Source organism: Miscanthus floridulus, chromosome 2 (assembly GCF_019320115.1).
Source record: "Miscanthus floridulus cultivar M001 chromosome 2, ASM1932011v1, whole genome shotgun sequence".
Classification (NCBI taxonomy): Eukaryota; Viridiplantae; Streptophyta; class Magnoliopsida; order Poales; family Poaceae; genus Miscanthus; species Miscanthus floridulus.
Genome location: NC_089581.1, coordinates 64,417,942 through 64,445,099, shown reverse-complemented (window position 1 = coordinate 64,445,099; position 27,158 = coordinate 64,417,942). Strand labels below are relative to the sequence as shown.

At 41.2% G+C, this 27,158-nt stretch overlaps 1 protein-coding gene across 2 annotated transcripts; it reads right to left on the bottom strand.

Annotated features, from left to right (window-relative positions):
- Window positions 1–1,181: 1,181 nt before the first annotated feature.
- Window positions 1,182–16,007, bottom strand: LOC136525487 (protein CHROMATIN REMODELING 20-like). 2 transcript variants are annotated; one of them, XM_066518457.1, is made up of 26 exons: window positions 15,840–16,007; window positions 14,579–14,959; window positions 13,985–14,047; window positions 13,811–13,906; window positions 13,618–13,710; window positions 13,006–13,196; window positions 12,698–12,935; window positions 11,812–11,907; window positions 10,446–10,526; window positions 9,850–10,311; window positions 9,443–9,726; window positions 9,282–9,369; window positions 8,992–9,195; window positions 8,696–8,815; window positions 8,147–8,313; window positions 6,888–7,029; window positions 6,520–6,669; window positions 6,349–6,404; window positions 5,981–6,278; window positions 5,503–5,638; window positions 5,331–5,386; window positions 3,742–3,974; window positions 2,697–2,900; window positions 2,537–2,615; window positions 2,185–2,414; window positions 1,182–1,774 (listed from the first exon to the last, which is right to left on the bottom strand). In XM_066518457.1, the coding sequence occupies exons 2-26, from the start codon at window positions 14,879–14,881 to the stop codon at window positions 1,399–1,401; spliced, it is 4,446 nt and encodes a 1,481-aa protein (XP_066374554.1). In that variant the 5' UTR covers window positions 14,882–14,959; window positions 15,840–16,007; the 3' UTR covers window positions 1,182–1,398. The 2 variants fall into 2 exon arrangements, with proteins under 2 accessions (XP_066374554.1, XP_066374559.1); XM_066518462.1 differs by lacking the exon at window positions 6,520–6,669.
- Between the last annotated feature and the right edge of the window lie 11,151 nt (window positions 16,008–27,158).

The window sequence follows — 27,158 nt, the reverse complement described above, 5'->3', positions numbered from 1 at the left end:
TAGCGAGTGTCTCAATTCTGAACGGAAATTACACCACTTACAAATGAACATGTGGTACGATCTACTTAAACCAGTTTGCTTGTAGCTCAACCTTTGCGCCACAGGTATGAAAGAAATGAATGTGGTGCCGTCTTATATAAGTGGCCTCATACAATCTTGAAACAGCTTAACATACGACCTCTGTCACGGGTTGTTTCTTTAGTTGTCTCTTAACAACTTTATAATCCATAAAAACGTGTATTAGAATATGATCAACTCCTGCTGACCAGGATCAACCGAAGACCTACAGTCCATCGCCAGATAGTCAGATAGCACCCTGTTCGCTGATCCTGAAATTTGGCTTATACTGATGTTTATGCTGAAATGTTGTGAGAGGAAAACACTGTTCCATGACTGAAAGTAGTTCTGAATAAGCTCAAGCGAACAGAGCGACTGAGTAGGCCCCGCGCATGACTAGCTGCACCAGTGAGAATCCAGGATTACAAGATGATCGATTGAACTACTAATAAACCACAGGTTAAGTTGGTACACACAGCAGACAAGTACAAAACAGAGAACGCAAAGCAAGTCGTACTTGCCCAGAAAAGAGAATCCATGATTTCCAGGTTTCCGTCATGTTTGACACAGAGTATTAAATATAAATTAATTATAAAACTAATTGCACCAATTAAACCTAATTAGTTCATGATTTAACAATATAGTGCTACAGTAAATATATGCTAACGATATATTAGTTAAGCTTAATAAATTCGTATCACAAATTAATTAATATATGTACAATTAGTTTTATGATTAGCTTATGTTTAGTCCTTTTAATTAGTATCCAAATGTCCAATATAATAGAGAATAAACTTTAGTCCCTAGATCACTCAATACTCTCGTTTCCTTCCTTTTTCCTTGTAAAAATGAACTGTGAAATTCCTTCACGATTCCTGTTTTCCAAAGGGACCTTAATCCAGAAGCAATAGAAAAGTTATGCCTTCCAATTTGCAAATTCCGCAAACACCAGGCTCAAAATGGCGCTGGACACAAGTAGTAAGGAAAAGAAAAATGACAATCACCTTGTTCGCTTGTTGATTTTAGCCAGGTTTATTCAACCAGCCAACGGTGTTTTTCACTCACAACAAACCAGCACCAGCCAACCTAAACCAGCCCAGAAACCAACCAGCAAACATGCCGAATAAGTGGATAACGAACATCTTGCCACGACTATATTCCATTACAATGTGATTGGTTCAATTGCATCTCATGCGTTCTACCATGTGGACCACAAGGGCCAATTTCATTGTCATTTCTACTTTCTACTCTAATACTCTCGGATACGCAATGTATACTACTACCTGGACGTCAGCATTTACAAAAAGAACCAAAAAAATCTGTCAATGCCACAGACAGGCATCATCTCGACCTACCATCTCTGTTTAGAGTCTCCCAACTAATCTCCTGGCCACACTCCTTACAGGTTGTCGTGCACCCTGCTTTCGTGCCATTACTTCTTAGAGTCAGCAAGTGGGTTAAGTTGTTGCACTTCTTTTGATTATTTGAGTTAACCTTAGGTTGCTGCAGTTGCCGGCTTCTTGAAGCAGGCTTAAGTGGCCGCACAAGATTAGGATACGTTGGAACTGCGCTCATGTTTGATTTTCTCTCGGGATCAGGTGCAGCTTTGCTCAATGACTCCCACTCTGACAAAGCCATATCCTGCTCCTCCTTTGTAAGCTTTTCCTCTTCATTTTCTTGGAGGAGAGCTTCATGTTCATGGTAACCTGAAATCCACCTGTAAATTCCAAACAGACGTTAACCAACAAGCAGCTACTTAGTACAGTTGTGACATATTGGCTGCCAGGCAATAAAGTAAGGAAATAAACAGGTGTGACATGTCTGATTAGATATAAATTAAAATCCTTATAGGATTAGCATGTAAGGCCCTGTTTGGACCTTGGATGCATAGTATTTTTGGAGTACTTTGGTTTTGGAGCGTGTGTTTGGATGCAACAAACTTTATGGTTTTGAAAATCATAGTATTGCGAGTTTCAAAAACTCCACTCTAGACCTCTTTTTTCTAAACCATAGTTTTTCTTTGCACATCTACAGGTTCTAAAACTACAGTTTCTTAGTACCATGTTTTTAAGTACAACAGCATCCAAACAGGGTCTAAGTATTCATAAGTAATAGGATGAGAATTACCGAGTTTGCTCACTGAGTAGGCTCAGCATGAGACTGTCGACAGGTACAGGCTCAGAGGTTTTAATAGTTTCAGAAGTGGATGGCTTCTCAATTATGGTAGAACCATTCTCATTCTGTTCCATTAATTCCTCTTCGCCAAATTCAAAAAGATGCAGCATCTCTTCTTTGGAGATGGTTCTTGAAACTTGCTGTCTATCCACCACCCTTGCTGCAAGGCCTTCTTTTGTCACCTATTAATACTCAATGAATTGATTTCAAACAAGGATGGAGCTTTATCTACCAGGTACAAGAGAATGACTTGGATAACTAAAACTGAGAACTCAAAACCAGAAGAAGAAAAATGCAAAATTACCTGGCGTTTATATATTTTCTCTTCCATTGTTCGATGTGCCATTAGGCGGTAGGCATATACAGGTTTGGTCTGGCCATACCTGGAAAGAACATCCCCACACACAAAAAATGAATAAATAGCAATATTCAAGTGCAATTAATGAGCAGCCCAGGTCTCTTGCCTCCAAACCCGATAAATGGCTTGCAGATCATGTGTTGGATTCCATGATCCATCCAGAAGAACCACGCGATTTGCAGCATGAAGGTTGATACCCAGGGATCCAGCACGAGTTGATATCAACGTGCATTTCACTCTTGTGTTTCCAGGGTCATTAAACATCTCCACAAGATTCTGCCGTTCAGAAGATGGAGTGCTCCCATCAAGCCTGTTCAGCATGATACGAATATATAATAATTTGCAAAATCAGTCATAATGATGATAAACAACTCTGGTAAAAATACTATGCCAAGAAAAACAATAGCCACTGCAGAAATAGATGCAGCAATGGTGCTATATTGCTATCCAAGCCTTTTTGTTTTGCGAAATGATCATGATTCATAAAGATTATATTGTCAAGCTAGCACTACTGAGTCTTCCAAACAGAGACATGACAATTTGCCTTAGTAAAAAAAAGGAACATGATGAAGTCTGGAGTCATAAAAGGTTACTCACTGACCAGCACACCTGAATATCCAAGAAGAGTTGAGATAGAAAGATTGGTGTCTTTTGTTGTGGAGTATGATGTGATATTACGATTGCAGATTTCCTAGTTCCTACTTGAAGCACCCTTTGCAGCCATTCATATTTTTTCCATTATTCACGATGGTAGATCAATAATTCCAAACACTCCAGAGCAAAACATAGCAGATGGCACTAAAGTGATACCAGCATCCAGGAACTACCAAAATGCAGATGTTCTCAGGTTTCACACTGGCTTCATTCCCAAATGAATTGGGAAGAAATACCAATTTGCAGGCTCACAGCCCAGCCTAGTTTTTCAGTTTACAGGAATAGACATCATACTATGGGAAGGCCGTGGAAACACATGCGTACAAAGCAATAGGTCCAGGATCTTGTTGAGGCAGTAGGTTATGGACAGTTTATCTCATGAGCATGTAGATACGAAGTACAAGAAAACAAAAGAATACAGATACTTGTGGAACTACCACACCAGTAGCTGCAAAGTTTTTGTGAACGAAGGGAAACTGTTAAGTGTGGAAGCATACCTGTACCAATCCTTCCCTCGCTTCCAATGTTTGCCTTCTTTTCCATTGATTTGCAGTTTTGCCAGATAAAACTCCACTAAATCCAGAGTGGTCAAACTCTGGCTAAAAACTAATACTTTGTCGCCTAATTCAGAACTTTTTGACAGGATATCAAGGAGCAAGGTCATTTTGCCACTGTAATCTGCTTCCATATAAGTATTCTCATCTAAAAGTTCCTCCCACCAGTTACTTTCCTACAATAAATATGAAAAAGAGACACAAAAGGGTAACAGAACCAAATGTTTAGTTTGTCATGCAAAGTATTCCACCCATTAGCATAGGTATCCAAAGTTACAAAAGGCGCTGGGCGGTCTCTAGGCGGTGACCCTCTGCCTAGAGCCTAGGCACGCCTAGGCGTTCCCAAGGCGTTTTTCTAGGCGTCTACTCTCTCTACTCTAGTCGCCACCCGCACACGCATGCGCCCACCGCCGCTCCCTTCCTCCTCCACCGCCGCCCAACATCCATGTCGCCCCTACTCGTCCCTGCCTTAGGTGGATCTGTGTGCCTTCCGCCGCTGACGGGCTGGATTGGCCGACTGAGTTTGGATTAAATTATTAATCATCCATTATCAAACATATGTAGAAACAAGAAAGATACCTAGTACACAGCTAGAGACAATATGTAGAAAATTTTGCATGCAGTCCCATGCAATACTATAGAACGGAAGTTTCATTTATGGGAACTTAGTTACTATGTGTGAGTGTGTTGGTGTGTGTTTGACCGCATTGCATTCTCTACATTTTCTTCTTAACGCAAGCACATTTGGAGACTTTCGGCTTCAGGAGAATACACGGCAAAGTCTGCATATGATGCGTTCTTTCAGGGCGCCATTTATTTCAGACCGCATGAGAGAACATGGAAGTCATGGCCCCTCCCAAATGTCATTTATTCATGTGGCTGGTTGCTCATAACTGGTGTTGGACAGCTGACAGGCATGCTCGGCGAGGACTTCCCACCCGGCCAAATGTCTGCTGTGTGACCAGGAACAGGAAAGCTTCCAGCACCTCCTGATTGGATGCGTTTTTGCTAGGCAGTTCTGGTTTTCTCTCTTGCAGCACGTTGGGCTCTCTTCACTCACGCCTCAGCCCACTGATTCAGCTAGGGAGGACTGATGGGAAAAAGCGGAAGCAATTACCGCTGGGGATGCAAGAAAAGGCCTAAACTATATCATTATCCTTGGCGCCTGGAGCATTTGGAAACACCGGAATGACTGTGCCTTCAATGGGGCTGCACCAAGCATTGCCACGACCCTGAGTCCAGCTAGGGATTAAGCTCATTGGTGGTGTATGGCAGGAGCAAAGGGTCTATCCTTGCTCACTGGGGCTTTTAGTTTTAGCCCGCTCGGTCGCTGTACACTCAGAAACAGGTGATTACGTCTTAGAAAATAGGGAAGGTGCGGAGGTGTGGGTGTGGGTGTGTTTGGGTCTATGTACGACTCCTTTTCTTCTACTAATACAATGATACGCAGCTCTCATGCGTGTTCAAGAAAAAAAAATATGCATCTCTCCTGCGTATTCGACAGAAAATTCATGGTGGGTAAGGTTAAGAACCTCATTCACAATGTTGCTTTTCTTGGACTGCTGATCAGCTCTATCCTTCTGCTTCTCTGTAGAAATGATAAAGTGTATATATCATAGGAACTTCAGATAATAACACAAAGTGCACTGTGCAGGTTTGCCAAACCCTGATGAGTGTTATCGACAGTGGGATATAATAAATTACCTCCATTAGGCAAGTAATTTTCAACATTATCATCGCTTGAACTGTCATCCATCATAAAATTCTCAACAGCGTCTTCACGACGCAAATTTCCTCTCTGTTCTTTAGCCATCTGGAGGAGCCCAGGATGATTCCATACCTACACTTCAACAGTATTACTCCCTCGCCCCTCCATTCCAAATCATAGGTCACTCTAGCTTTGTCCATGTCAAACTTCTTTAAATTTGACTAGGTTTTTAGAAAATTATATTAACAATGAAAAGTTCAAATACATGCACTATCAAGACATTTCATAAAGACTAATGAAACTAATTTAATGTTTTACATGTTGGCTCGTTATTCTATAAGACTTGGTCAAAGTTAGAGACGTTTGACTTAGGACAAAAGCTAAATTGACCTATGATTTGACATGGAGGAAGTAGACAGCAATTCCACCTAGTTTTTATCTAAGAAACAGCACAAAGATGCAAGGTCAACATACCTGGGCTAATGTTTGGTACTTGGCAAAGAAGGAACTGTGAGATTTTTCTGAATAACCACTACTTGAGAAACCATGAACATCTAAGAACTTTTTGTATAGCTTCCTCTGTAGCTCAGATAGCTTTACAGTAATAACAAAAACCTTCTTTGGTGGTAGATCATTCTTCACAACATTCATGCTCTTCCGCTGGACAAAACCTTTCAGTTGTTCAAACAAGATGTGTGATCGTTGGTTCATGATTTTGACATCATCTGATGTTGAATTCATGTGTTGCCCATTTTCAATGGGGTTCTGGAACCTGATAAAGCAGAATTCATTATTTCAACTTTAAATAAAACTACGGTGCGTGTATGGCAGAGTTCACCTACCTGTTTCGGAATTCATGAGTACTCCCAAGAAAACCTTCCCTGACAAAATCAACCATCTGCTCACAAGATTAAAAAAAAATACGTTGGCAAACTACTAGTATTAAACATCAAGGTAATTTCAGTAACTGGATGATTAAGCAAACAAAACAGTAGGGACGCACGGCTCCTTACACAATAATATTCCATCAAATTATTCTGCAACGGAGATCCAGTTAAAGCAATTCTTCTCTGTGTTCTTACTTGTTTCAGAGCCTGCGTAATGTCGGCCCTCCTATTCTTTATCATATGTGCTTCATCACATACAAGAATATCTGGCCCACACTGGCAGTACAATGAACTGTGTCAAAAACCCACAGCTAACATGTAACAAAGTTGGGAGAAAGCATACTATGTCTATATGTCATAGTGTGTGCCACATGCCCACATTACCATGAAAACAGAATATTTTTGAAACCTCAGTACATAGCCACAAGAAGGAATCTAACGAGTTTACTATAAGAACTTGAAACAGTACCAATAGCAGGGACATGGTACGTCACCTGCAAAGCATAAGCAATTTCGTTTGCAGAATTTTTGTCCTTCACATGCTTTCCAAGGGATAAGTTCCTAAATGATGAATAACCAATGAGAAGCACTCCACCCTTCACTCGCCATTTGGTTAGTAAATCTGGCCTTTTCACCCTGCAAAAAAAAAGGTCAGATGGACCATTCCATCCTAGCCGTAGTAGGTAAAGATTTACTATAGGGAAACAGTACTCCCATGTAACCAAAGGGGGAAAAACACAAACACACCATAAGTAAATAATTCAATCGTGCAATGCAATGAGAAAACATCCCTAAATAATGCAACATAGAGAAGGCCAATAAACCAATGAGGTGAAAGTAAGGCTTGTCCCATAATCAAGCGAATATTTGTAGAAACATTTGATCTAGTGAGATTGATAGAGGATCACACTAAAAACTACTTGAAGAAAGTATAAGAAAAAAGGCAATAGAGTAAAAGGATATTTAAGCAAACTTAGGAAGCTTTCATCTTTGAGTAGTGTTGACCCCAAATTCGAGAAAATCTATCAGAATGACCTAGTGGGAATGCCACTATTGAATTCATACATCAAAGGAACCAAATACATGCATTATGTGTACAATTTATAATATATGAAGTTCCAAGATTAAGTTTTCAATGTACCAATAAGTGTTAAAACACATGGGCCTAATCCAGAAATTTGAAATAGATAGAATATAAGTCATTTTGTCAGGTAAGACTACAGCAGGATGCCTACATCCAATTACAGGATTGAAGCAGCTTTCATAGAATGTTTGTAGCTGAGTTGCAACCCCCCCACCCTGATCCAACCGTAGCTGTTTTGACAATATGTGTTGTTTAGGGCTTGCAGTGTTTAATCTTCTTTCCTAACTCTGTCATTCATAAACATATGTACTACATATGTTGTCTTGGGGAAGGTGCAGGAAATTCTTTAAAATTTGGCTTCTTAAGGAAAATACATGGAAAAAGTAAAACTAATAGGCTAGTACTTAAAGTTTCATCTAGCAGACCACACCATCTCCAATTAGTTCAAGTATTCAGCATACACTTGTATAAAGATGGATTTTGAATATATGTGCAAAAATTCACAAGGAATCTACCCTACTTTTCGCATCCAGAGTGAACATCTTGTAGTCATATACAAAATATATTGGCACATAAAGGCTCTATGTCGCATCTATTAGGTGAGGAAAAAACTAGCTGCATGAATAACAAATTAACAATAATGCAACAAAACAACAAATTTATCTGCACCTTGCAACATCTTCCAACATAAAAACACGAAGAGGTTTCAGCTCTGCTGGACGCCACTTGCTAAACTCTTTCCTCCAGTTATGAAGAACATTGACAGGGGTGACAACAAGTGCTGTGCGCAATCCCAATTGAGCATGTCTCATAACACTATAGAGGAATGTAATAACCTGCAAGGTGCAAAAGAACAAAGATAAGAACGTAACTCCCATTATGTCATGTAATGGATCATGACAACTGCACAAGTATATGAAAACTAAATGTCAACCTAACAATAACTTCATCGCAAATATGAGAATACAAGTACAAAAATTGAAGTTGATTGACATGCAATGTAATGGAACATGATAACTGCATAAGTATGAAAATTAAATGTCAACCCAACAATAACTTCATCACAAATATGAGAATACAAGTACAGAAGTTGAAGTTGATTGACATGCACGGTCTAGTTCCAGCACATAATTGATTGCCATGGGAACAATAGTTGAAGCATACAACGAATGAATAACTCGAAGAAAATGTATATCCAAACTATAAGCCAACACAGACCTGAAAGGTTTTCCCAAGGCCCATGTTATGCGCCAAAATGCACCCAAGACCTTTATCCCCGGATTTGACCTTTTTAACAGATTGAATAACATTTTCCCATATAAACCTTATTCCTTCTACCTGCGATATCATAAAATCCAGTCAGACTCAGATATGGGTTCCCTGTACTGGTATCAATTGCTGGTGCAAGAGTAACAGCATAGCACTTGCAAACAGTTAAATCCCCTCATTAAGTCATCATGTATTCAGGATTAATTATGGAGATGAATAAGAGAGGAAATCTTGACAAGGCAGACCTGATGAGGTTTCAGTTTAGAAGACATGCTGCTTGGAATCCTAACAGGTTCCTCATCCTCCTCCCTGGCAAGGTTGACTATAAGTCCATCACCAGCATCCTGTAAACAGATTTCCGCTGGAACTTCAAAGGGAGTTCCAACATTCTCACTCCTTAACTTGGTGGCAGATTGTTCTTGCATGGACTTCAAATGGTCTTGCCTTGCCTACAAAATAATGTTACAGCCTAGATAAAACAGCTTCAAACAAGACTATATATCAAATAAAGATACAAGGCTGAAAGATCACAAACCTTCTCCATTGCAATTTTACGCTTTGTTTCCTCAGCAAGTTCTGTATCATCCATAATTCTTCTAATACTCTTCTTCATTCTTCGCTTGCTGATAACATGTTGAAGGAATGACCAGGAGCTGAGCTTTGGCATGCTAAATGAAATAGGGGAAAAGATCATACCTAACAGGACCATTATCCTCTGGTCCAGAAAGCTCTGTGTTGCTACTCTCTGAATCAGAAGATTCCACACCACTGAGGGCCTTGTCACATTCAGAAATTAAAAGTTCCAGTTGACTGGGTATGCAGCAGCAACACTGCCAACCAGTGGCTTTAGCTTCTGATAAGCATTCTTCACCTAAATTCTTTGACAGGCAATTTGTACAGAAAAGAAGCTTACAAGAACTACAACTTTGAAGCAGTTCACTTTGTGCACACCAAGTGCAATAACCACCAGATACAGGATCCTGCCCAAATGTAAACAGCGTCTCTAAGAAATCATTAATGCCTAGTTGATGACATCAATAGTCAGACCTAATTCTGTATAAAGTTCAAAAGTATCTACTATACTAAAGGAGGTAAGCATTCACCTCAAGACGATTCTTCTCTATCACAAGAAATCTGCATGATCCACAAACAACAACATCCAAGACAGGGTGGCGATGCACATCAGAGGCATTCAACATTTCAGAGCAAATAGTACAATTGAAAGTTTTAGGCAAACTTTTAGTAGGGAGCTTAGGGCTTTGTGAAGGGAAAAGATCAAGATCAATGATATCAACCACTTTTTCGACTTCTGCTGAACTACCTTCACCATCCTTTTGTAAAGCTCGTTTGTTATCTATCTGCATATCATCATCACTTTCTATTATCACAGTTTTCAATCTCTTCTCGTTCTCATCATCTTCAAATGTATGCTTCAATGTCTCAATAGAAACTTTGTTTTCATCAGTTTTGAGTTTTTTAGATGAAGGAAGGTCACTTTTAGCACCTAAGACACCATTTTCTGGTAGAGGTTTCTCATCACATGATGAGACCAAACCAATGTTCTCCTGAAAACAGGAAAGGCTGGATTAAACGAAAGAAATTCACCCAATAAATCACAGACCAATCTACAATGCATATTTATAACAAATTTAGTTAACACAAAACAGAGCTTGAAACCATTTAACTTTTAAGTAATTACCTTACACCAGCCTCTCGTCCTTTTTCCTTTCGAACGACGCTGCAAGAACTTCATTATTTTTGCATCATCCTCTTCCGTAACCTACATTAATGGTATAATTTAGTTTCCCATTAACTAAGGAAGTGCACGAAGGAACTCCCTATCAAGAAAACCTTATCTTTTGCTACTAGGAAGTAGGAACCCAGCAGCTAAACAGAAGCAGTGATAGTAGATTCTCATTCTACAGTTGGGCTACTTGGGTTGCAGTGGTGTTACCACTAACAGCAGTATCACCCAAATTTGCCAGTGCAACCAGTAAGACATGATAACTATCTACAGCCTGTCCACTAAGAGAGAAAGGGGAAGAATAAAGTCCAAACTAACATCATGGCTGTCAATGAAGTCACATGATCAAACAGTATTTGGTTAGTGCTTTTATAGATTACCTTTTGTCTGGTTCAATTGGAACTACATAAAACCTCAACATCTCCATGCTGCTCCCAAGCTAAGATCTTCAAGCAAGTTCTCAGAGATGAAAGCTTAGGTACTGGGTTTGAATAGAGGATGACCCACAGACCCAGTTGATCAGGCTCAGGCCTTAGTAAAGCAAAAACAGACCAGCACATCCATGAGCAGCACCTTCCTATATGCAGGCACTAAGGCTTGTTTGACTGACAAAATTTGCTTACCTCCTCCCACAATGGGCACATGGTCTCTCACTCAGTGAATTGGTAAAGAGTTGGCAGTAAGGCTAAGGAGAAGATGAAGAGCTCAAGGAGATGCTTCAAGCTTGATTACAGTTTCTTCCCACAAAAGACACTAGGGGCATATTATTTTCTATAGCTATTTTTCCGTTTCCTAGAGTTCAAATTAACCACATCTGTGCCTCCTAGAATGTTGCATCATCTAAAACCAGGGTGGTTTAAGGAGAAGGGGCTACTTGCTCTGATTTTGAGGGTCAAGGAGTCCAAACAAGATAGCTTGTCATTGATGGTTTGAATAGACAGGTGTATAAGTACTGGGTTAACGAATTTTGCGTCTCCTTTCTACACTATTCACTGATGCCTCATAGAGGATTCAGATTGGGTCTATAAATAATATGCAGATGCCGCTGCAATGTGGCAAAAACCTTAGACATGGCTGCCAACAGTACAAAAACGAGGTATGAAACAAAGAAGAAACTATTAGACTACCACTATGATACCTAGACATTCATATACTGGGAAGTGGGAATAAACAATAATGTGAGAAGCAAAGGTAGATATAAGGCATACCCAAGCTCTAAAGTGCATGTGCTGCAATTAAGCATAGGACCACAAGACCAAAACCAGTGGCATGTTTGCAGTTTTAACTAATTAACAGAGCTAAAAAAGTAGTCTCAGCCGACCTTTCTGTATTTCCTTCTCTGTTCCTCAGAAAGCTCTACTTCATCTACACCTTTTATATCATCAAAAACACCATCAACTTCTGATATCTCCTCTACCTACAGAATCGTAACAATGATAGCAAAGATTTAGAAGGAAGAATCATGGGTGGCCAGCAGATTCAAAAAATTCACACCATGCTAGTTATCTAAGAGTATAACATGAATAAAGATGTACTAACTGAAAAACATTCTCTATTTATCTGTTTAATATACATAAAGAATGTAGACAACAAAACACTTCAAGTTCCACGGTAGTGAGTAGTGACTATTGACAAGTACTTCTCTTTCTCAAAAATCTAAAAAAATAATAATACAGCTCCAAACACAGTACACGGTACAGCACTAAATAGCAATTACTTCCAAATTCATCATGTTCTATCTTGCAGTGATATTATTTTAACTAGAACAAACTACACTTGCTGTGCATACCATTGTGAAGAGATGAAAAGCAGGACTGCACGAACATCTTGGTGACATTCTTTTAAAAGATGCAAGATGAAATACTAAAACTGGTCAATTTAACCATGGTCAACACATAGGCATTGTGCACATGAGAGTTGACAATACAATAGACAGTCTCATTATAAAAATAAAGTTATTGCGCATTGTCCTAGTCTTGTCCAATACCTTTGTCCTAACATAGCATGAAAACAACACTTCAACACAGGGTGGGGTGGGTTTTCCCCTCTGTTATTCTTCAAATTATCAGATAAAATAAATTAAAAACATGTTTCTAAAATTAAGAGAAGAGGGTAGGATAAGATTTCAAGAAATCCATGAATGAGACTAATAAATAATCTAATGATTGCAACACAAAATATGAGAAAGTAATGGGTTGAAGTGGCACCTCGTCAACTCCAGGAAACTGGAGACCTAATGCGGCTGCTTCCTGGGGGGTGCTTGCAAGATAAACTGATGCCCAGTTACTGCTACCAAATGTATTCTCAGCATTCTCCTTAGATTTAATAAGTTCATTGAAAGAGCTCCAACTTTTCTCATGACACTTAACAGAATCATCATCCCCAACAGGAACTTTTCCAGCAAGAAAGCCACTAGCACCTTCCTCCAGCAACCTCCCGTGTTTTCTGATTGAAGAAGACAAAGCTGAGTCTCATACAATATACACAGAAACAGCAAAATTGTAGCCCCAATTACCTCCGTACAGGTCTGCAAGACTGGAGGTATTCATCAGCATTTTTAATGGATCGGTTAGCTTCTTCAGGCACTTGAGAACCAGCCCAATGTGTCCTGCTCTTCCATGCTTCAGTTTCACAAACATTTGGAACTTGACTTTCAATTGACTTATAGAGTCTGGGAAGTTCAATTCCAGCAGCATCAAGTTGTTCCTGCATCATATAAAAAATGCAAATTTATCTTCAGCCATGCAAATTTGTCTTCAGCCTGATGAGTAACATGGGGCTTCTCAAAATATTCTTTTCCTATGACAGATATAGATAAAAGCACATACCAAGCAACATGGGAGTAAACAATATGTATCAGTTTAACATAACCAGCCTTAAAGTCTAACACAGAACCAGTACAGAGAAATTTAATGAGACCATTTTCTTTGTGCTTAGCAAAGCCAAGTCCCCCAACAGAATTATACAAAAGAAAGAAAGACAGGTTGATTTGGTTCAGCACTAAATCTTCATATGCATTTATATAGCACAGGAATTTAGGAAATCTATCTGAGACAACACGTGCAAATGTAAGTTAGTAAATGTAACATGAACACAAAAAAATATACTTTACAAGGGAAAACATTACCAACAGAATAGAACTGCGGATCTCTAGATCATCAAGTTCATTTTCCCATTGCATCTGGAATTGATCCATCTCAGTTGACACAGCTGATTCTAACTATTTAAATAATTAAAGCAATATATCAGTGCACAGAGAGAGAAACAATTGAGGATTACAATTTACAAAATACGAAATAAATATGAACATGTTCAAAAACCTCATCTCCTTGAAGCCTCTCAGATAACTCCAATCTTACTTCAGTTTCAATTTTGTCCAGTGACTCCTTTTCAAGTGACTCTTGCGCTTGAGCTGCCTAAAAGTCGCCAGAAACACGATCAGTCAAACGGCGAAAAAAAGGTGTGCATAAAACAGAAAAGATTATATAGGTTACTTTGCTCTCGACTTCGAGGAATTCAGCAACCAATTCTTCAACTTCTTCCTCAGTCAGAGGTACCTGTTAGACAATCAAATTTCAAAAAAAAAAGATTTGTCAAATACTATTTTAATTTTAAATAGAAACTGCTAAATTTCTGCCCATAAAGATTTTAAACTTCTATGAAGAAACTACAATGTAGTTAATATTTAAGTGTAAATAACACAAAAAGGTACTCCATCCCAAATTATAGATCGTTTTGGCTTTTCTAGGTACACATAGATTTTGCTAGGCACCTAGATATATGGTATGTTTAGATACAGAACAAAAACTATGTATCTAGAAAAGCCAAAACGACATATAATTTGGAACGGATGTAGCATCAATGATATAGAACAGCATGTCAATCAACGATAAAATAAATAAAGATGGCCATCAATAAGAGTTCCCAAAATTCCACACCAAGTTATCATACTTTCTCTATGGGTGCTTATGGTACATAATAATATTGTTCCCTTCAATGAAAATATATGATTTACTAATACCAACAGAACTTCACAAAACTTAAGTAGACAATGATAGATATCGAAATAGTTTATAGGATTCACACACCTCAGTGCCTTCCTCGGATGCTGAAGCTTGTTCATTATCTGATTCTCGGAGAGAGAATTCATATGAATCGGCCTCTGAATCATCATCAGTAATGGATGTTTCTTCATTCGCATTATTGTCCATTGTTGTGCATGGAGGCTCCTTATGCTCCTTCAAGGAACTGTCTCTTATGCTAGTTTCCACACCAATTTTATTTTCATCACTTTGAGAGTCAATGATTATTATATCTACTAGCTGTCCATTTGGTTGAAAAGATTCCATCCTTGCCATCTTATCATCAGACAATATTCCATCCTTATTCATATCTAATCATCCAGTATTATATCATTTACTTCTACAGAAATACATCTGGTTCCACCTTTGCATACATTAACTATTTTACTGCAAAACAAATTAAAATGCAAAAACAAAAAAAAAGGAATAAGCAAAACAAGAATGCAGATTTGTGCAAGTACCAAAACAATAAAAAACAGTAAAAGGGTATTTTGACAACAGAAATAAAAACAACTGCAGGTTTCACTTTAGGGTTGAATGAAACAGGACCCTGTTTACTGCTGGATTTAAAATACTGAAACACAAATACAAGTTACCTAGACCAATTAAATCATATTCCCATTTGATCAACTTCAATACCAAATATAAAAGCAACCTAGAAATATTGGCCTAAACTGCAGATCGGCAGTAGTGCATTTTGATTAAATGGCTGCCTTCGTGAAGTGACTGTGTCTATACCCAGGACAGCATAATTCTAAAGAATAATGATAGGATTCCCATTAGCAAGTTCATAACATGACATAGTAGCTGTAAATTATACGTACAATGGTGCAAATTCGGTAATAGTTTTTATATGCTAGCCAGTCAAACTCGTAAATGTTTGGCTACTACTAATGCAGCATTAATCCACACGTACAGAGCAAAAATTGGTATTACTGCAGGTCCATGTTTTTTTCTTATTTTTTCACACGTACGGAGAAAACACATTAGTTTGAAGCCAACATGCTAGTGCTACCATTTCCCCCGTCGAAAGTCTAATTGATACAGTAGAAACAACATTGCAGGACTGAAGAAATGGTTGTTCGTCGACGCATTGCCTGCCCACCAGGGGCGGACCCAGTAAAGGGACATGGATGTACACATGTACACCCGATAATTTTTGCAAAAAAATCGAGGTTAGTAGGCATCAAATGGCCAAATAGCTTTCAGTTAGGGTTTGGGTGCTTGGTTTCGCACAGCAGAAAGGGAAGCGAAGAGGTGGGAATACCTAGTGGGTGCTCGTGGCCGGCGAAGAGACCAACCTCGCCTCGGCAACTGGCTTAGGGCGGCGGCGGCGGCGGTAGCCCACCCAGTTCGTAGCAGAAAGAGGGGGAGGAGAGAGGGGATGAACCGTAATTCAGTGAAGGAAGAAGTGCTCTCGACCCCTCAACTTCTACGCTCGTCCGATTCACCCCTCATAGTCATCTACAAAATCAATTTTTTAACCCTCTCAGCTTTATTATTCCCAAAAAAAAACTCTCAACTTTTAAAACAATTTCTTTTGCTGGCCAGTTTTGTTGATTACCGCTGACATGCCGCCCGACGAAAATCGGAATACATATCTTTTAAAAAATATAAAAAATCATAAAAATATTTTTTGAAATTATCTAAATATTTTTATATGGAAAAAAGTGTAATTAAAAATCTTAAAATCTAGTTAATCTTATAAAATTCATATAAATTTTGTTTTAGCTCAAAAGAGTATAAAACTAGTTTTGATTTTTTTCCCAGAACTACACTCTATTTTACGGTGCCTAGCTTAAAATTGTTTGAATCTCTATTTTGTTGCTTATCGCTTTGTCTATTATAATTACTTGAGGTTGATCGTCCAAATTACGTAGAAGCACCGGGGGAGCGTTGAATTGATCATAGTAGGCGCTAGTCCCTGCCTTGTATAAATTTTTAAAGTAGTTGTCTTAGCGAACGTAGATGCATGCACCCTGGGTTTATTTCATCTATATATTTTTATAAAGCTAAATCTCATTAGATAATTTTTCTTTTCATACGTGGTATCCATATTATTTTTTACTAAGTAACCCACTAGATGTTCTATCTCATCGTACAAGATGTCCACATCATTCTTCATTAAGTCCATGTCATCCCTTATTATTAATTACAAAAAATATCCATATCATCTCTATCATGTGCAATACTTTATTTTATCACATATTCCTCTATAATTAATCAAATATTTTATTGGCTTTTCTTCTATTAGCTTATCGATTTTTTACCAAATCTGATACCATAAAATAACATGCAAGTCAAATTCATATATATACACAGTATATAGAATACTATATAGTAATACTACATATATAACAGATTTATCTTTAAGAAAATTCCGTAGCAACACGCGGGATAGTCTTCTAGTTTAATTAAGTTGTAAAGACGCTCCATCGATGCTTCTATGTAATCTGGACAATCAATATCAATAATTATAATAAGTAATAGGAATTTCTACTAGCAAATAAGCACAAAAATGAATCCATCAAGAATTAAAAAAATCAAGCTAGCCACCATAAATTGGAGCATAATTTTAGGGGGGGGGGTTGACACTGGTTTCATAACTTTTCAAACTTATAACAAAATTTCTATAAATTTCTAAGCTCGATTTAAGGATTTCTTTATGGCATTGTTTTTCCATGTAAAAATATTTGGATAATATTTAAAATTTTAGTTTTTATGGATTTTTGGATATAGTTGATGAAAGGATCAAGATGTCCAAGAGGGGAGGTGAATTGGGCTAATTCTAAATTTCTTTACAATAATTAAATTATATTGTTAGCCCATTTAACCCCTTTTGCCTAGAAAGTGTTTCTAAAGCTCTATCGCACAAAAAGTCTTGCAATCTAACTTTTAATCCTACTCTAGCATGGCAATTCTATGAATGTAAAGACAAGTATTGAATTGCTCAAAGTAAATGCTCAAATTAACGAGAGAAGGAGGAATGCGGTGATATTTTGCCGATGTGTCAGAGAGTCGCCACTCCCCACTAGTCCTCGTTGGAGCACCCGCGCAAGGGTGTAAATCCCCTTTGATCCTCGCAAGAATCAAGTGCTCTCTACAGGTTAATTCTTCAATACTCCGTCACGGTGAATCACTCACAACCGCTCACAACTTAAGTTGGGTCATCCACAAGCTCTGTCGGATGATCACCAAGCTCTCAATCACCACCAAGCCGTCTAGGTGATGGCGATCACAAGAGTAACAAGCACGAACTCTCACTTGATCATGATAAGCCTAATGAGAAGGGTAGATGTACACTTTGCTACTCTTGATCTCACTAATGAGGACTCTCTTTGGGATTCTTAAATCTCAATCACCTCACTAGGACATTGCTCTTCTTGGCACTCTCAAAGGTGTTTATCAGCTGATGAAATAAGCAAAAGTACCCTCACTCACGAATGGAGGAAGTATTTATAATATGGGTCGAAAAACGAACCGTTATGTGCCTCTGCGGGGTGACCGGACGCGCTGGTCAGTTCACCCCGAATGCCAGTGTTTAAAGTATGACTGGACGCTGGCCAACGTCCGGTCAATACTGACTGGACACGTCCGATCGTGATTTTCCCTCTCTGGAACCTTATTGGAGTCGACCAGATGTTGGCCCTCAGCGTTCGGTCACTTTACCTCTCAGTATCCGGTCACTTCTAGACGACTTTACTTTGATCAAATGAACTGATCGGACTCTGCGCTAGTGTCTAGTCACACTGAAGCCAGCGTTCGGTCAGTAGTTGAGCCTCCATTCACTTCCAACTTTCGAACGTACGTGAATGAAGTTTGCTCTAATGGATCTAAGGGCTTTTTAGGAGCTACCTAGTGCTAGGTTTAGCAAGTGTGCACCACACCTAACCCACTAGACTCACCTAGGTCAAGCTACCCATCCATACCCTCCTTAATAGTATGGCCAAAGGAAAAACAAAGTCTTAAACTACTCTAAGTGTCTCTTCAACACCAAACGACACTTAGAACTAGTCCATCTTTAACCTTGTCGTTCATCCTTTGAAAACCAAAACGATTTCCATGGCTGAAAAAACGAACCGTTATGTGCCTCTATAGGATGACAGGACGCTCCGGTCATGTTCACCGGACGCTTCGGTCAGTTCTCCCCGAACTCCAATGTTTAAGATATGATCAGACGCGTCCGGTCGTGATTTTCCCTCTCTGAAACCTTAATAGAGTTGACCAGACGCTGGGACTAGGGTCGCTGTCACTGGGGTCGCTGTCGACCATCCCCTCCTACGGAGCATCTAACTGCTCATCCTTTGTAGCTGTTATGCCCCTGATGGTCTCATCCTGCTGGGCTGTAGTCTTTGGCACCTCTAGACGACGGCGTGGCTGACTAGGTGTCCTCACTACACTATGGCGGATCATCTGAGTCATATTGTATGTAGAGAACTCTATAGTAGCACTACTATACTCTACCAGCATCTCAGATGGCCTCACAGTAACTGCCCTATGGATCAAGAATGTAATCCAGTGAGCATATGGCAGCTGCCTATGACCCCTAAATCCCTCTGCAATAGTATCATCTATCTTTGATAGAAGAAGATCCCAAATGTCAAACACAGTCTGCTACATCAGAGAGTTTAGTAGCCATAGCTATATGCGAGTCAAGCCCTCGTGATACCCCATCCTCGAAAGTAGTGTCCTCCTCATAATAGCATCAAGCACTCTAGCAGTAGGAATGAGATCACTGGGTGTCCTGCTCGACCCCTCACCGAAAGGCTCTATGAAGCAATGACGGACTAAATCTATAGAGGGCACCATACCGCCATAAGGGCATCTAGGAGGCATTGTCTATCCATAGCAAACCTCATGAAGCTGGACTGGCTGCTCCTAAAGCCTAAGAATCTCTCTGACCCTTGAGCTTATCAGCATGTAATCTCTGCCTCTGAAAGCAAAGTGAATGAATCTGTGCTGTGGGTCAATCCAGAGTGTAGCATAAAACAGACAGACCCAAGATGGAACATATAAGCCTGTTCGTCCAAGTAAATCTATCAGCTCTGGCAGGTAAGTTAGGTAAGAGCGAATATGCTCTCCAGCTGCTGCTACAATGGACTCAATGTTGCACACCCTCTGAGATCTGAATACAGCCCCACTGTTAAGATATGCATTATAAAAATCTTCCTGTAGTGGTGTGTAAAAACCCTCTGAAGCTTGGTCATCTCTCCTCGGCGGGAACCACTGCTCAAAGTCCACAAATCTGAGCTGCTGCACCTGTTTGGTTGTGGTGGCCCTCAAATCCAAGTGAGTCACTGGAGGTAGACCCTATGGTCTTGGCGGTGAACGAGAACCCCTTCATTGTGTCTCTGACCTTGGTGTGACTAGAGCACGAGTACGACCAGAGCGACGAAGCTATGGCTAAGGTGCCTGCTCTGTCTCCTCGGCCTGCTCTCCCTCCTAAGTCTGCTCTGCTAGCTATGGCTGCTGCTGTGACTCCCCCTAAGACTAACTCTCATCAATAGCCACACGTCGTCCTCCAACCATGATAGTCCCAGCTAGACCACCATGACGGTGCTCAACCTGCTCAAGTGCAGCCCTCGTAGATGGAGAAAGCTGATCTACAATAACAACACCACTTCGAGTACCTCCTCTCTCTACGCGCTCTGCGGCCTCTACAACTACGGATGCTCTCGCTGTATCTGCATTAGGGTACTTGTGCTTCTTTGTCGCTAGCTTCTTCGTCACCTTGCCTTTTGTATCTATAGGCTGGCGAGGCAGGGGCCTCGGATCCTCATCACTGGGACCTCCTCTGACATTCTTAACACAAGTCATCTGATGAAGCTAAAAAGAACAACTGCCCTAACAAGAATTAACTGTCAATTGTCACTTTCGAGGCTTGGCCTCGATCCGTACTCATGAGCTTGGCCTCGAGTTGACTGACAACTACCAATGGGACCACAACAACACCAACTCACTGCACGTTAGAATAGATCGAATTTATAAATAATTACAACATATCTAGAGATACGAAACCCTAAGAAGCAAGCAATTAGATATGAAATTGGAATCGAGGGCTTGCTACCTGATGAACCGGCGATCCAAAGAGAAGAGAAATGACATGCGGGGAACCACTGAATTGGCTAGGGTTAGGGTTCTGGCTCGACGAAGTTCGATGACCGAGAAGATGCAAAGGTAGTGACTAGGTCGCCTATGAGGAGCAATGCAGGGGTACGCTAGCACTAGGGCACAACATGGCCTTCTTGTTGGCGTAGAGGCTCAGGCAAGGGCGGCGCTGCTGCTTGGTATAGCGGCGGCGCTGGAGCACGACGTAGGCATGGTGACGCATGGGGCATGCGGCGGCAGATCGGGCACAAGAGCGTGGGATGAGGTCATGGCGGCACGGGCGTGGGAGCAGGGTGGCGTAGTGGTCGGGCAACACTGCTATGGCAGCGTGGAGCTAGGGCATGGGCACATGGCGGCTCAGGAGGCGACGACTAGGGCACGAGTGTTGTGCGGGTGGTGATGACGGCACAATGGCAGATTGGATGCGGTGCGGGATGAAACGGCATGGTGGATTGTGATATAAGGGGTCCCCCAACGAGACAGAAAAGGAAATGGAGAAGAAGTCCTGAACCCGCATGATTTCAACTGACCGAACGCTTTGGTGGCAATGATCGGACGTTGCCACCTAGAGTCCGGTCGATTCTAGAGAGGTCTAAAACCCCTGGAATTGTGACCGGACGCGTCTAATCACCATTGATCAGACGCAGCTAGAGTCTGGTCCAACCTGTCTCCTTCGTCTTCGATCGACCGGACGCAGGAACACCTTCTGACTGGACGCTGAACAGTAGAGTCCGATCACTCCTTCGCAGTAAGGTTCACCTCTTGTGAACTGACCAGACGCTAGACTTCAGAGTTCGGTGCAGCGTCCGGTCACTCTTTTTCCAGCAAATCTTCAGAGTCCTTCGTGCTGCCTATTCCCAATCAAGTCACAGCTTCAATAAGATCCAAATAAACACTAATTGGGACTGATGTGAGAGACCTCTCTCAAACCCTCAAAATTTTCAAAATATTTTGCCTTTGACTATAATTCTTTTTAAGAAAATAGGCAATAAGAGGGCAATCCAAGATAAACGACAAAGCAACATTCATGCATATGCAATGCAATACTTGAAGATAAATCTAGTTACTTGTCAAGTTTGATCCAAGGTTAAGCTTCTTCACATGCTTTACAGCGGTTATCTTAACCATGTTAGACAAGCCCTAAGTGCATTACCATAAAGTAAACATGTTGTATATTACAATGCAATGCAAGGGACAACACAAGCTTATTTTTTAGTGAAGTTACTAAAATCAAGCACATTGAGCTTATTCCGCAATCGACAAAAAGTCGCCTCATCTAGCGGTTTAGTGAAGATATCCGCCAATTGATCCTCAGTCCTTACACCTTCTAATAAAATATCATTCTTTGCAACATGATTTCTAAAAAGTGATGGTGAATATCTATGTGCTTGGTGCGAGAGTGTTGAACCGGATTATTTGCAAGTTTTACCACACTTTTATTGTCGCACAAAAGATGTACTTTTTCTAGAACTACACCATAGTCTAGCAAAGTTTATTTTATATAAAGTATTTGTGCACAACAAGCACCCACGGTAATGTATTCCACTTCACGCGGTGGACAAAGCCACACTATTTTGCTTCTTAGAGGACCAAGACACAAGTGATCTACCAAGCAAATGGCACCCTCCGGATGTGCTTTTTCTATCCACTTTACAACCGGCATAATCCGAATTAGAATAGCCAACTAATTCAAATATAGCTCCTTTGGGATACTAAAGGCCAATGCTTGGTGTGTGCTTAAGATACCTAAGAATTCTTTTAACGGCAATCAAATAAGTTTCCTTAGGATTAGCTTGAAATCTAACACACATACACACACTAAGCATGATGTCGGACCTAGATGCGGTTAAATATAATAAGCTACAAATCATAGAATGGTAGAGAGTTTGATCAACCATATTACCTCTCTCATATAGGTCGAGATATCCATTAGTTGGCATTGGTGTCTTGATTGGCTTACATTCATCCATCTTGAATCTCTTGAGAAGATCATTTGTGTAAGCCAAGATGGATTCAAGCCAGGGGAGCGTCTTGTCAGTAGAAAACGTGCGGGATTCAAACTCTTATCTTGTTTCCTTTTTGGTTCCAAGGGGGACCCCATATAACACAGCGCCGCGCCAAGCCTGTGCCCTAACCCACGTCGCCACCGCTGCTCTACCCATGCCACTGCTCCTATCGCCACCGCCACGCCATGCCTTCGCGTGCCCATGTTGCCCATGCTGCATCGCGCCCGAGCCACCACACCCTGCATTGCGCTCGTGCTGCTGCTCCCTGCGTCGCACTCGCACCGCCGCTCCCTACGCTGTGCCTACACCACCACGCGCCATGCGCCACCGCTCGTGCTGCTGCTGCCCAAGCCATCGTGCCACCATTTCCCCAGCACTGCTCCCATGCCAGCACCGCCTCCCTACTCTGTTTCAGCACCGAAGTCCCTGCCGCCAATCCTCATTGACCAGCAAACCCTAATCTCTAGTTGTCAACCCGGTGGTTCCCCGATTCGCTTCTCTTCTCATCGATTCGCTGGTTCGTCAGGTAGCAAGCCCTTGTTTCCAATTTCATACCTAATTGCTTGCTTCCTAGGGTTTCGTATCTCTAGATAAATAATTATGATTATTTGTATACCATCTATTCTATCGTGTAATGAGTCGGTGCCATTTGTGGTCCTATTTGTAGTTGTTAGTCAACTTGGGGCCAAGCTTGCGAGTACGGATAGAGGCCAAGCCTCGAAAGTGGCAGTTGATCTTCATTAGCAGTAGGTGTTCTTTTTAGATCCATCAGATGGTTAGGGTCAAGAATGTTGGAGGTGGTCCCGGTGATGAGGATTCGAGACACCCGCCTCACTTGCCTGTAGATCCAAAAGGCCAGGCAACGAAAAAACTTGCAACAAAGAAGCAAAAGTATCCAGATGCAGACACAGCTAGAGCAGCAGCAGAGCGTGCAGAGATAGGAGGTGCCAGGAGTGGAGTCTAGATCGCAGATGAGCTCTCTCCTACTAGAGCTGCACTAGAGTAGGTTGAACATCGTTATAGTGGTCTAGCTAGGACTGTCATGGTTGCAGGACGACGAGTTGTCTTGGATGAGAGTCAGCCTTAGGGGGGGTCATAGCAGGAGCCATAGCTAGCAGTGCAGACTCAGGAGGGAGAGCAGGCCATAGAGACAGAGCAGACACCTCAGCCACAGCTTCGCTGCTCTAGACATACCCGTGTGCTAGTCACTCTGAGGTCTAAGACTCAGCAGAAGGGCTCTCGTCCACCGCTTAGACCACAGGGTCTGCCCCCAGTGACCCACTTGGATTTGAGGGCCACCACAGCCAAGCAGGTTTAGCAGCTCAGATTCATGGACTTTGAGCAGTGGTTTCCACCGAGGCGGGATGAGCGTACTTCAGAGGGTTTCTACACACCTCTACAGAAAGATTTTTATAATGCATATCTTAACAGTGAGACTGTATTCAGATCTCAGAGGGTGTGCAATATTGAGACTATTGTTGCAGTAGCTGGAGAGCAATTTGCCTCTACCTATCTTATCTGCCAGGGCTGATAGATTTACTTAGATGGACTGGCTTATATGTTCCATCTTGGGTCCGTTAATTCTATGCTTCTCTTTAGATTGACCCACAGCACAGATTCATACACTTTACATTCAGTGGCAGAGATTATAGGCTGACGAGCACTAGGGTTAGAGAGATACATAGGCTTTAGGAGTAGCCTGTCTAGATACATGAGGTTTGCTATGGACAGACAGCGCCCTCCAGACACCCTCATGGTGGTATGGTGCCCCCTATAGATCTAGTCTGTCACTGCTTCACAGAGCCATTCGATGAGGGTCTAGCAGGACACCTAGTGATCGCACTCCCACTACTAGAGTGCTTGATGCCATTATGAGGAGGACACTGCTTCCGAGGATGGGTTATCGCGAGGGCTTGACTCGCATATAGTTGTGGTTACTGAACTGTCTAATGCAGCAGACAGTGTTTGATATTTGGGATCTCCTTCTATCAGAGATGGAGGATACTATTGCAGAGGGGTTCAGAGGTCATTGTTAGTTGCCCTATGCTCACTAGATCACATTTCTTATTCATAGGGTAGTTATAGTGAGGCCACCTGAGATGCTAGCTAAGTACAGTGGTGCTACTACAGAGTTTTCTGTATATAACCTGACTCAGATGATCCGCCATAGTACACCGAGTACACCTAGCCAGCCATGTCATCGTATAGAGGTGCCAGAGACTGTAGCCTAGTAGGATGATACTATTAGGGGCATAGCAGCTATAGAGGAGGAGCAGCTTGATGCTCAGCAGGAGGGAATGGTCGAGAGTGACCCCAGTGACAGCTCATATGAGGACTACCGAGATATTCCTTAGATGCCTCCACATTGACATGACCATGAGGCCGGTAGCTCCAGTTCAGCTCCACATATACCACAAACAAACCCCGCTCTACTAGCCATACTTGAGCGGATTAGGCAAGATCAAGCTCGCCAGGCTCAGGAGACCACCACTACGTTTGCACAGTTTTAGACTCGGCATAATGAGTTTCAGCGGCAGCAGCAGGCCATGCATCAGCAATAGCTTCTCATGCAGCAGTAGCTCCTTGGATTTATGTAGCATGTAGTGATAGCTATTAGGGTTCCACCGCCATAGCCTTCACCCCAGCTTGGTTAGTCTGCCACCACTTCTATGACTCAAGCATTATACCCTAGTGGGCTTCAAAGTTAGGGACAGCCACCAGCATAGTTTGCTTCACCTACAGAGTAGGTGTCCTAGTGGTTTGCTTTGCCCATGTTAGCCCCACAGTTTACACCTCTCCAGACGAGTTTCACACCAGCTTAGACTTCCTCGCTACAAGTGTCAGATACTTTAGTCTCTAGGAGTCTTGGAGCGACCTTCAGTGAGTTGACAGGGTAGCCTACTCCACCATATTTGCATGTCCCAGGTCCTTCTATAGTTGCACCTATTACCGGGACTACAGAGACGCTCCCTTCCTCAGTGGCATCATCAGAGCTGGCTGCTCCAGTCATACCTGCACAGTCTATAGCAGCTCTAGTTGTTGATTTGACCTAGACTGCTTTAGCATTGCTTCTAGCTATATAGGGTTAGACAGCTCAGAGCTCTAGGTCAGATGATGATGGCACTCAGTTCTAGCTTGCTCCTCATACTTCAGCGCTCGACTCGTCCACTGTAGCCCCATCGACCGACCCTTAGGTTTTGGTGTTTAACGCCAAAGGAGGAGAGGGATCGAGTATGTTAGTCTTGGGGGGAGCGACATATCTAGGGGAAGCTTAGTTTACCTATTAGACTATCTATTATATTTGGTTTTTATATGTGATACACTATTATGCATTTGCATGTTTACTTTTATGCATCAAACTATATCTATGTGATAGTGATATCTATGTAATCGTGCTATATGACATGTGTGCTCTCCACTTTGAATTATTTATATGTCATATCACTTGTGCTATGCTCATTTGCTTTGCTTCGCGTTTCACTATGATGCAAATGAGCTTTATTACTTATACTCATGCTTATTTCATATCTTTTGAGTACATCATGTTGGCTTGGGTCATATAAGCTTGCCTAACTCTTTTGTTCTTATTGTCAAAAGCTTATATGAACTAAGCATGTTAAAAACCTCAACTCTTTCACATACTCGAGGTGGTATTGTCATCAATCACTAAAAAGGGGGAGATTAAAAGCATCTAGGCTCCTAGTTGGGTTTCGGTGATTAATGATAATATATGATTACTATGACTAACATATGTTTTGCAGAGGTAATTAAGTTAGGTCATGGTAATGGAGATCGATTGGGCTATCATGGTGGTCATGCCCCTACGATGGAAATCATTTCAGTTTTCAAAGGATGGACTATAAGGTTAAGGATGGACTAGTTCTAAGTGTTGTTTGGTGTTGAAGAGACACTTAGAGTAGTTTAGGACTTTGTGTTGATGCCATTTTTTGCACGTGTCAAAATGATTAGAGTGGGCTAATCGACAGAAGGAAAGTTATTGTATACGCTGACAGCCGATGAAAATTAGCTTGTAAAGATGGTTGCCGATGAATGGTGGTGATTGATGGAAAGGTTGATTTAGACTCGGGCGTTGCCGATAAGGTTGAAGATGTTATTGTCGATGCCGATGAAGGAAGGCTTGAAGACTACTGCCGATGAAACAGGAAGTATGCCGATGGAAAGGAGGTCGGTGAGATTTCCATCGTAATTGAGGCGGACAGGGAAATAGATAGGAGTTGATTTCCTTTTCTATATTTGTTAGAGTATGATTCATGTAAGAGTCACATGTTTCCTTAGATATGGACTTGGTGTCCTAGTTGTATTTGGTTATGTCTCTTTAGATCAGGGTATAAATATAGATTGAGGGGCAATGTAATAGATAATCAATCAATATCAAAACCAATTTTTACTCCTATTTGCATCTACTTACTTTTCGGCGACTTCGTCAATTTGCATATTTTTCCTTTTTATGA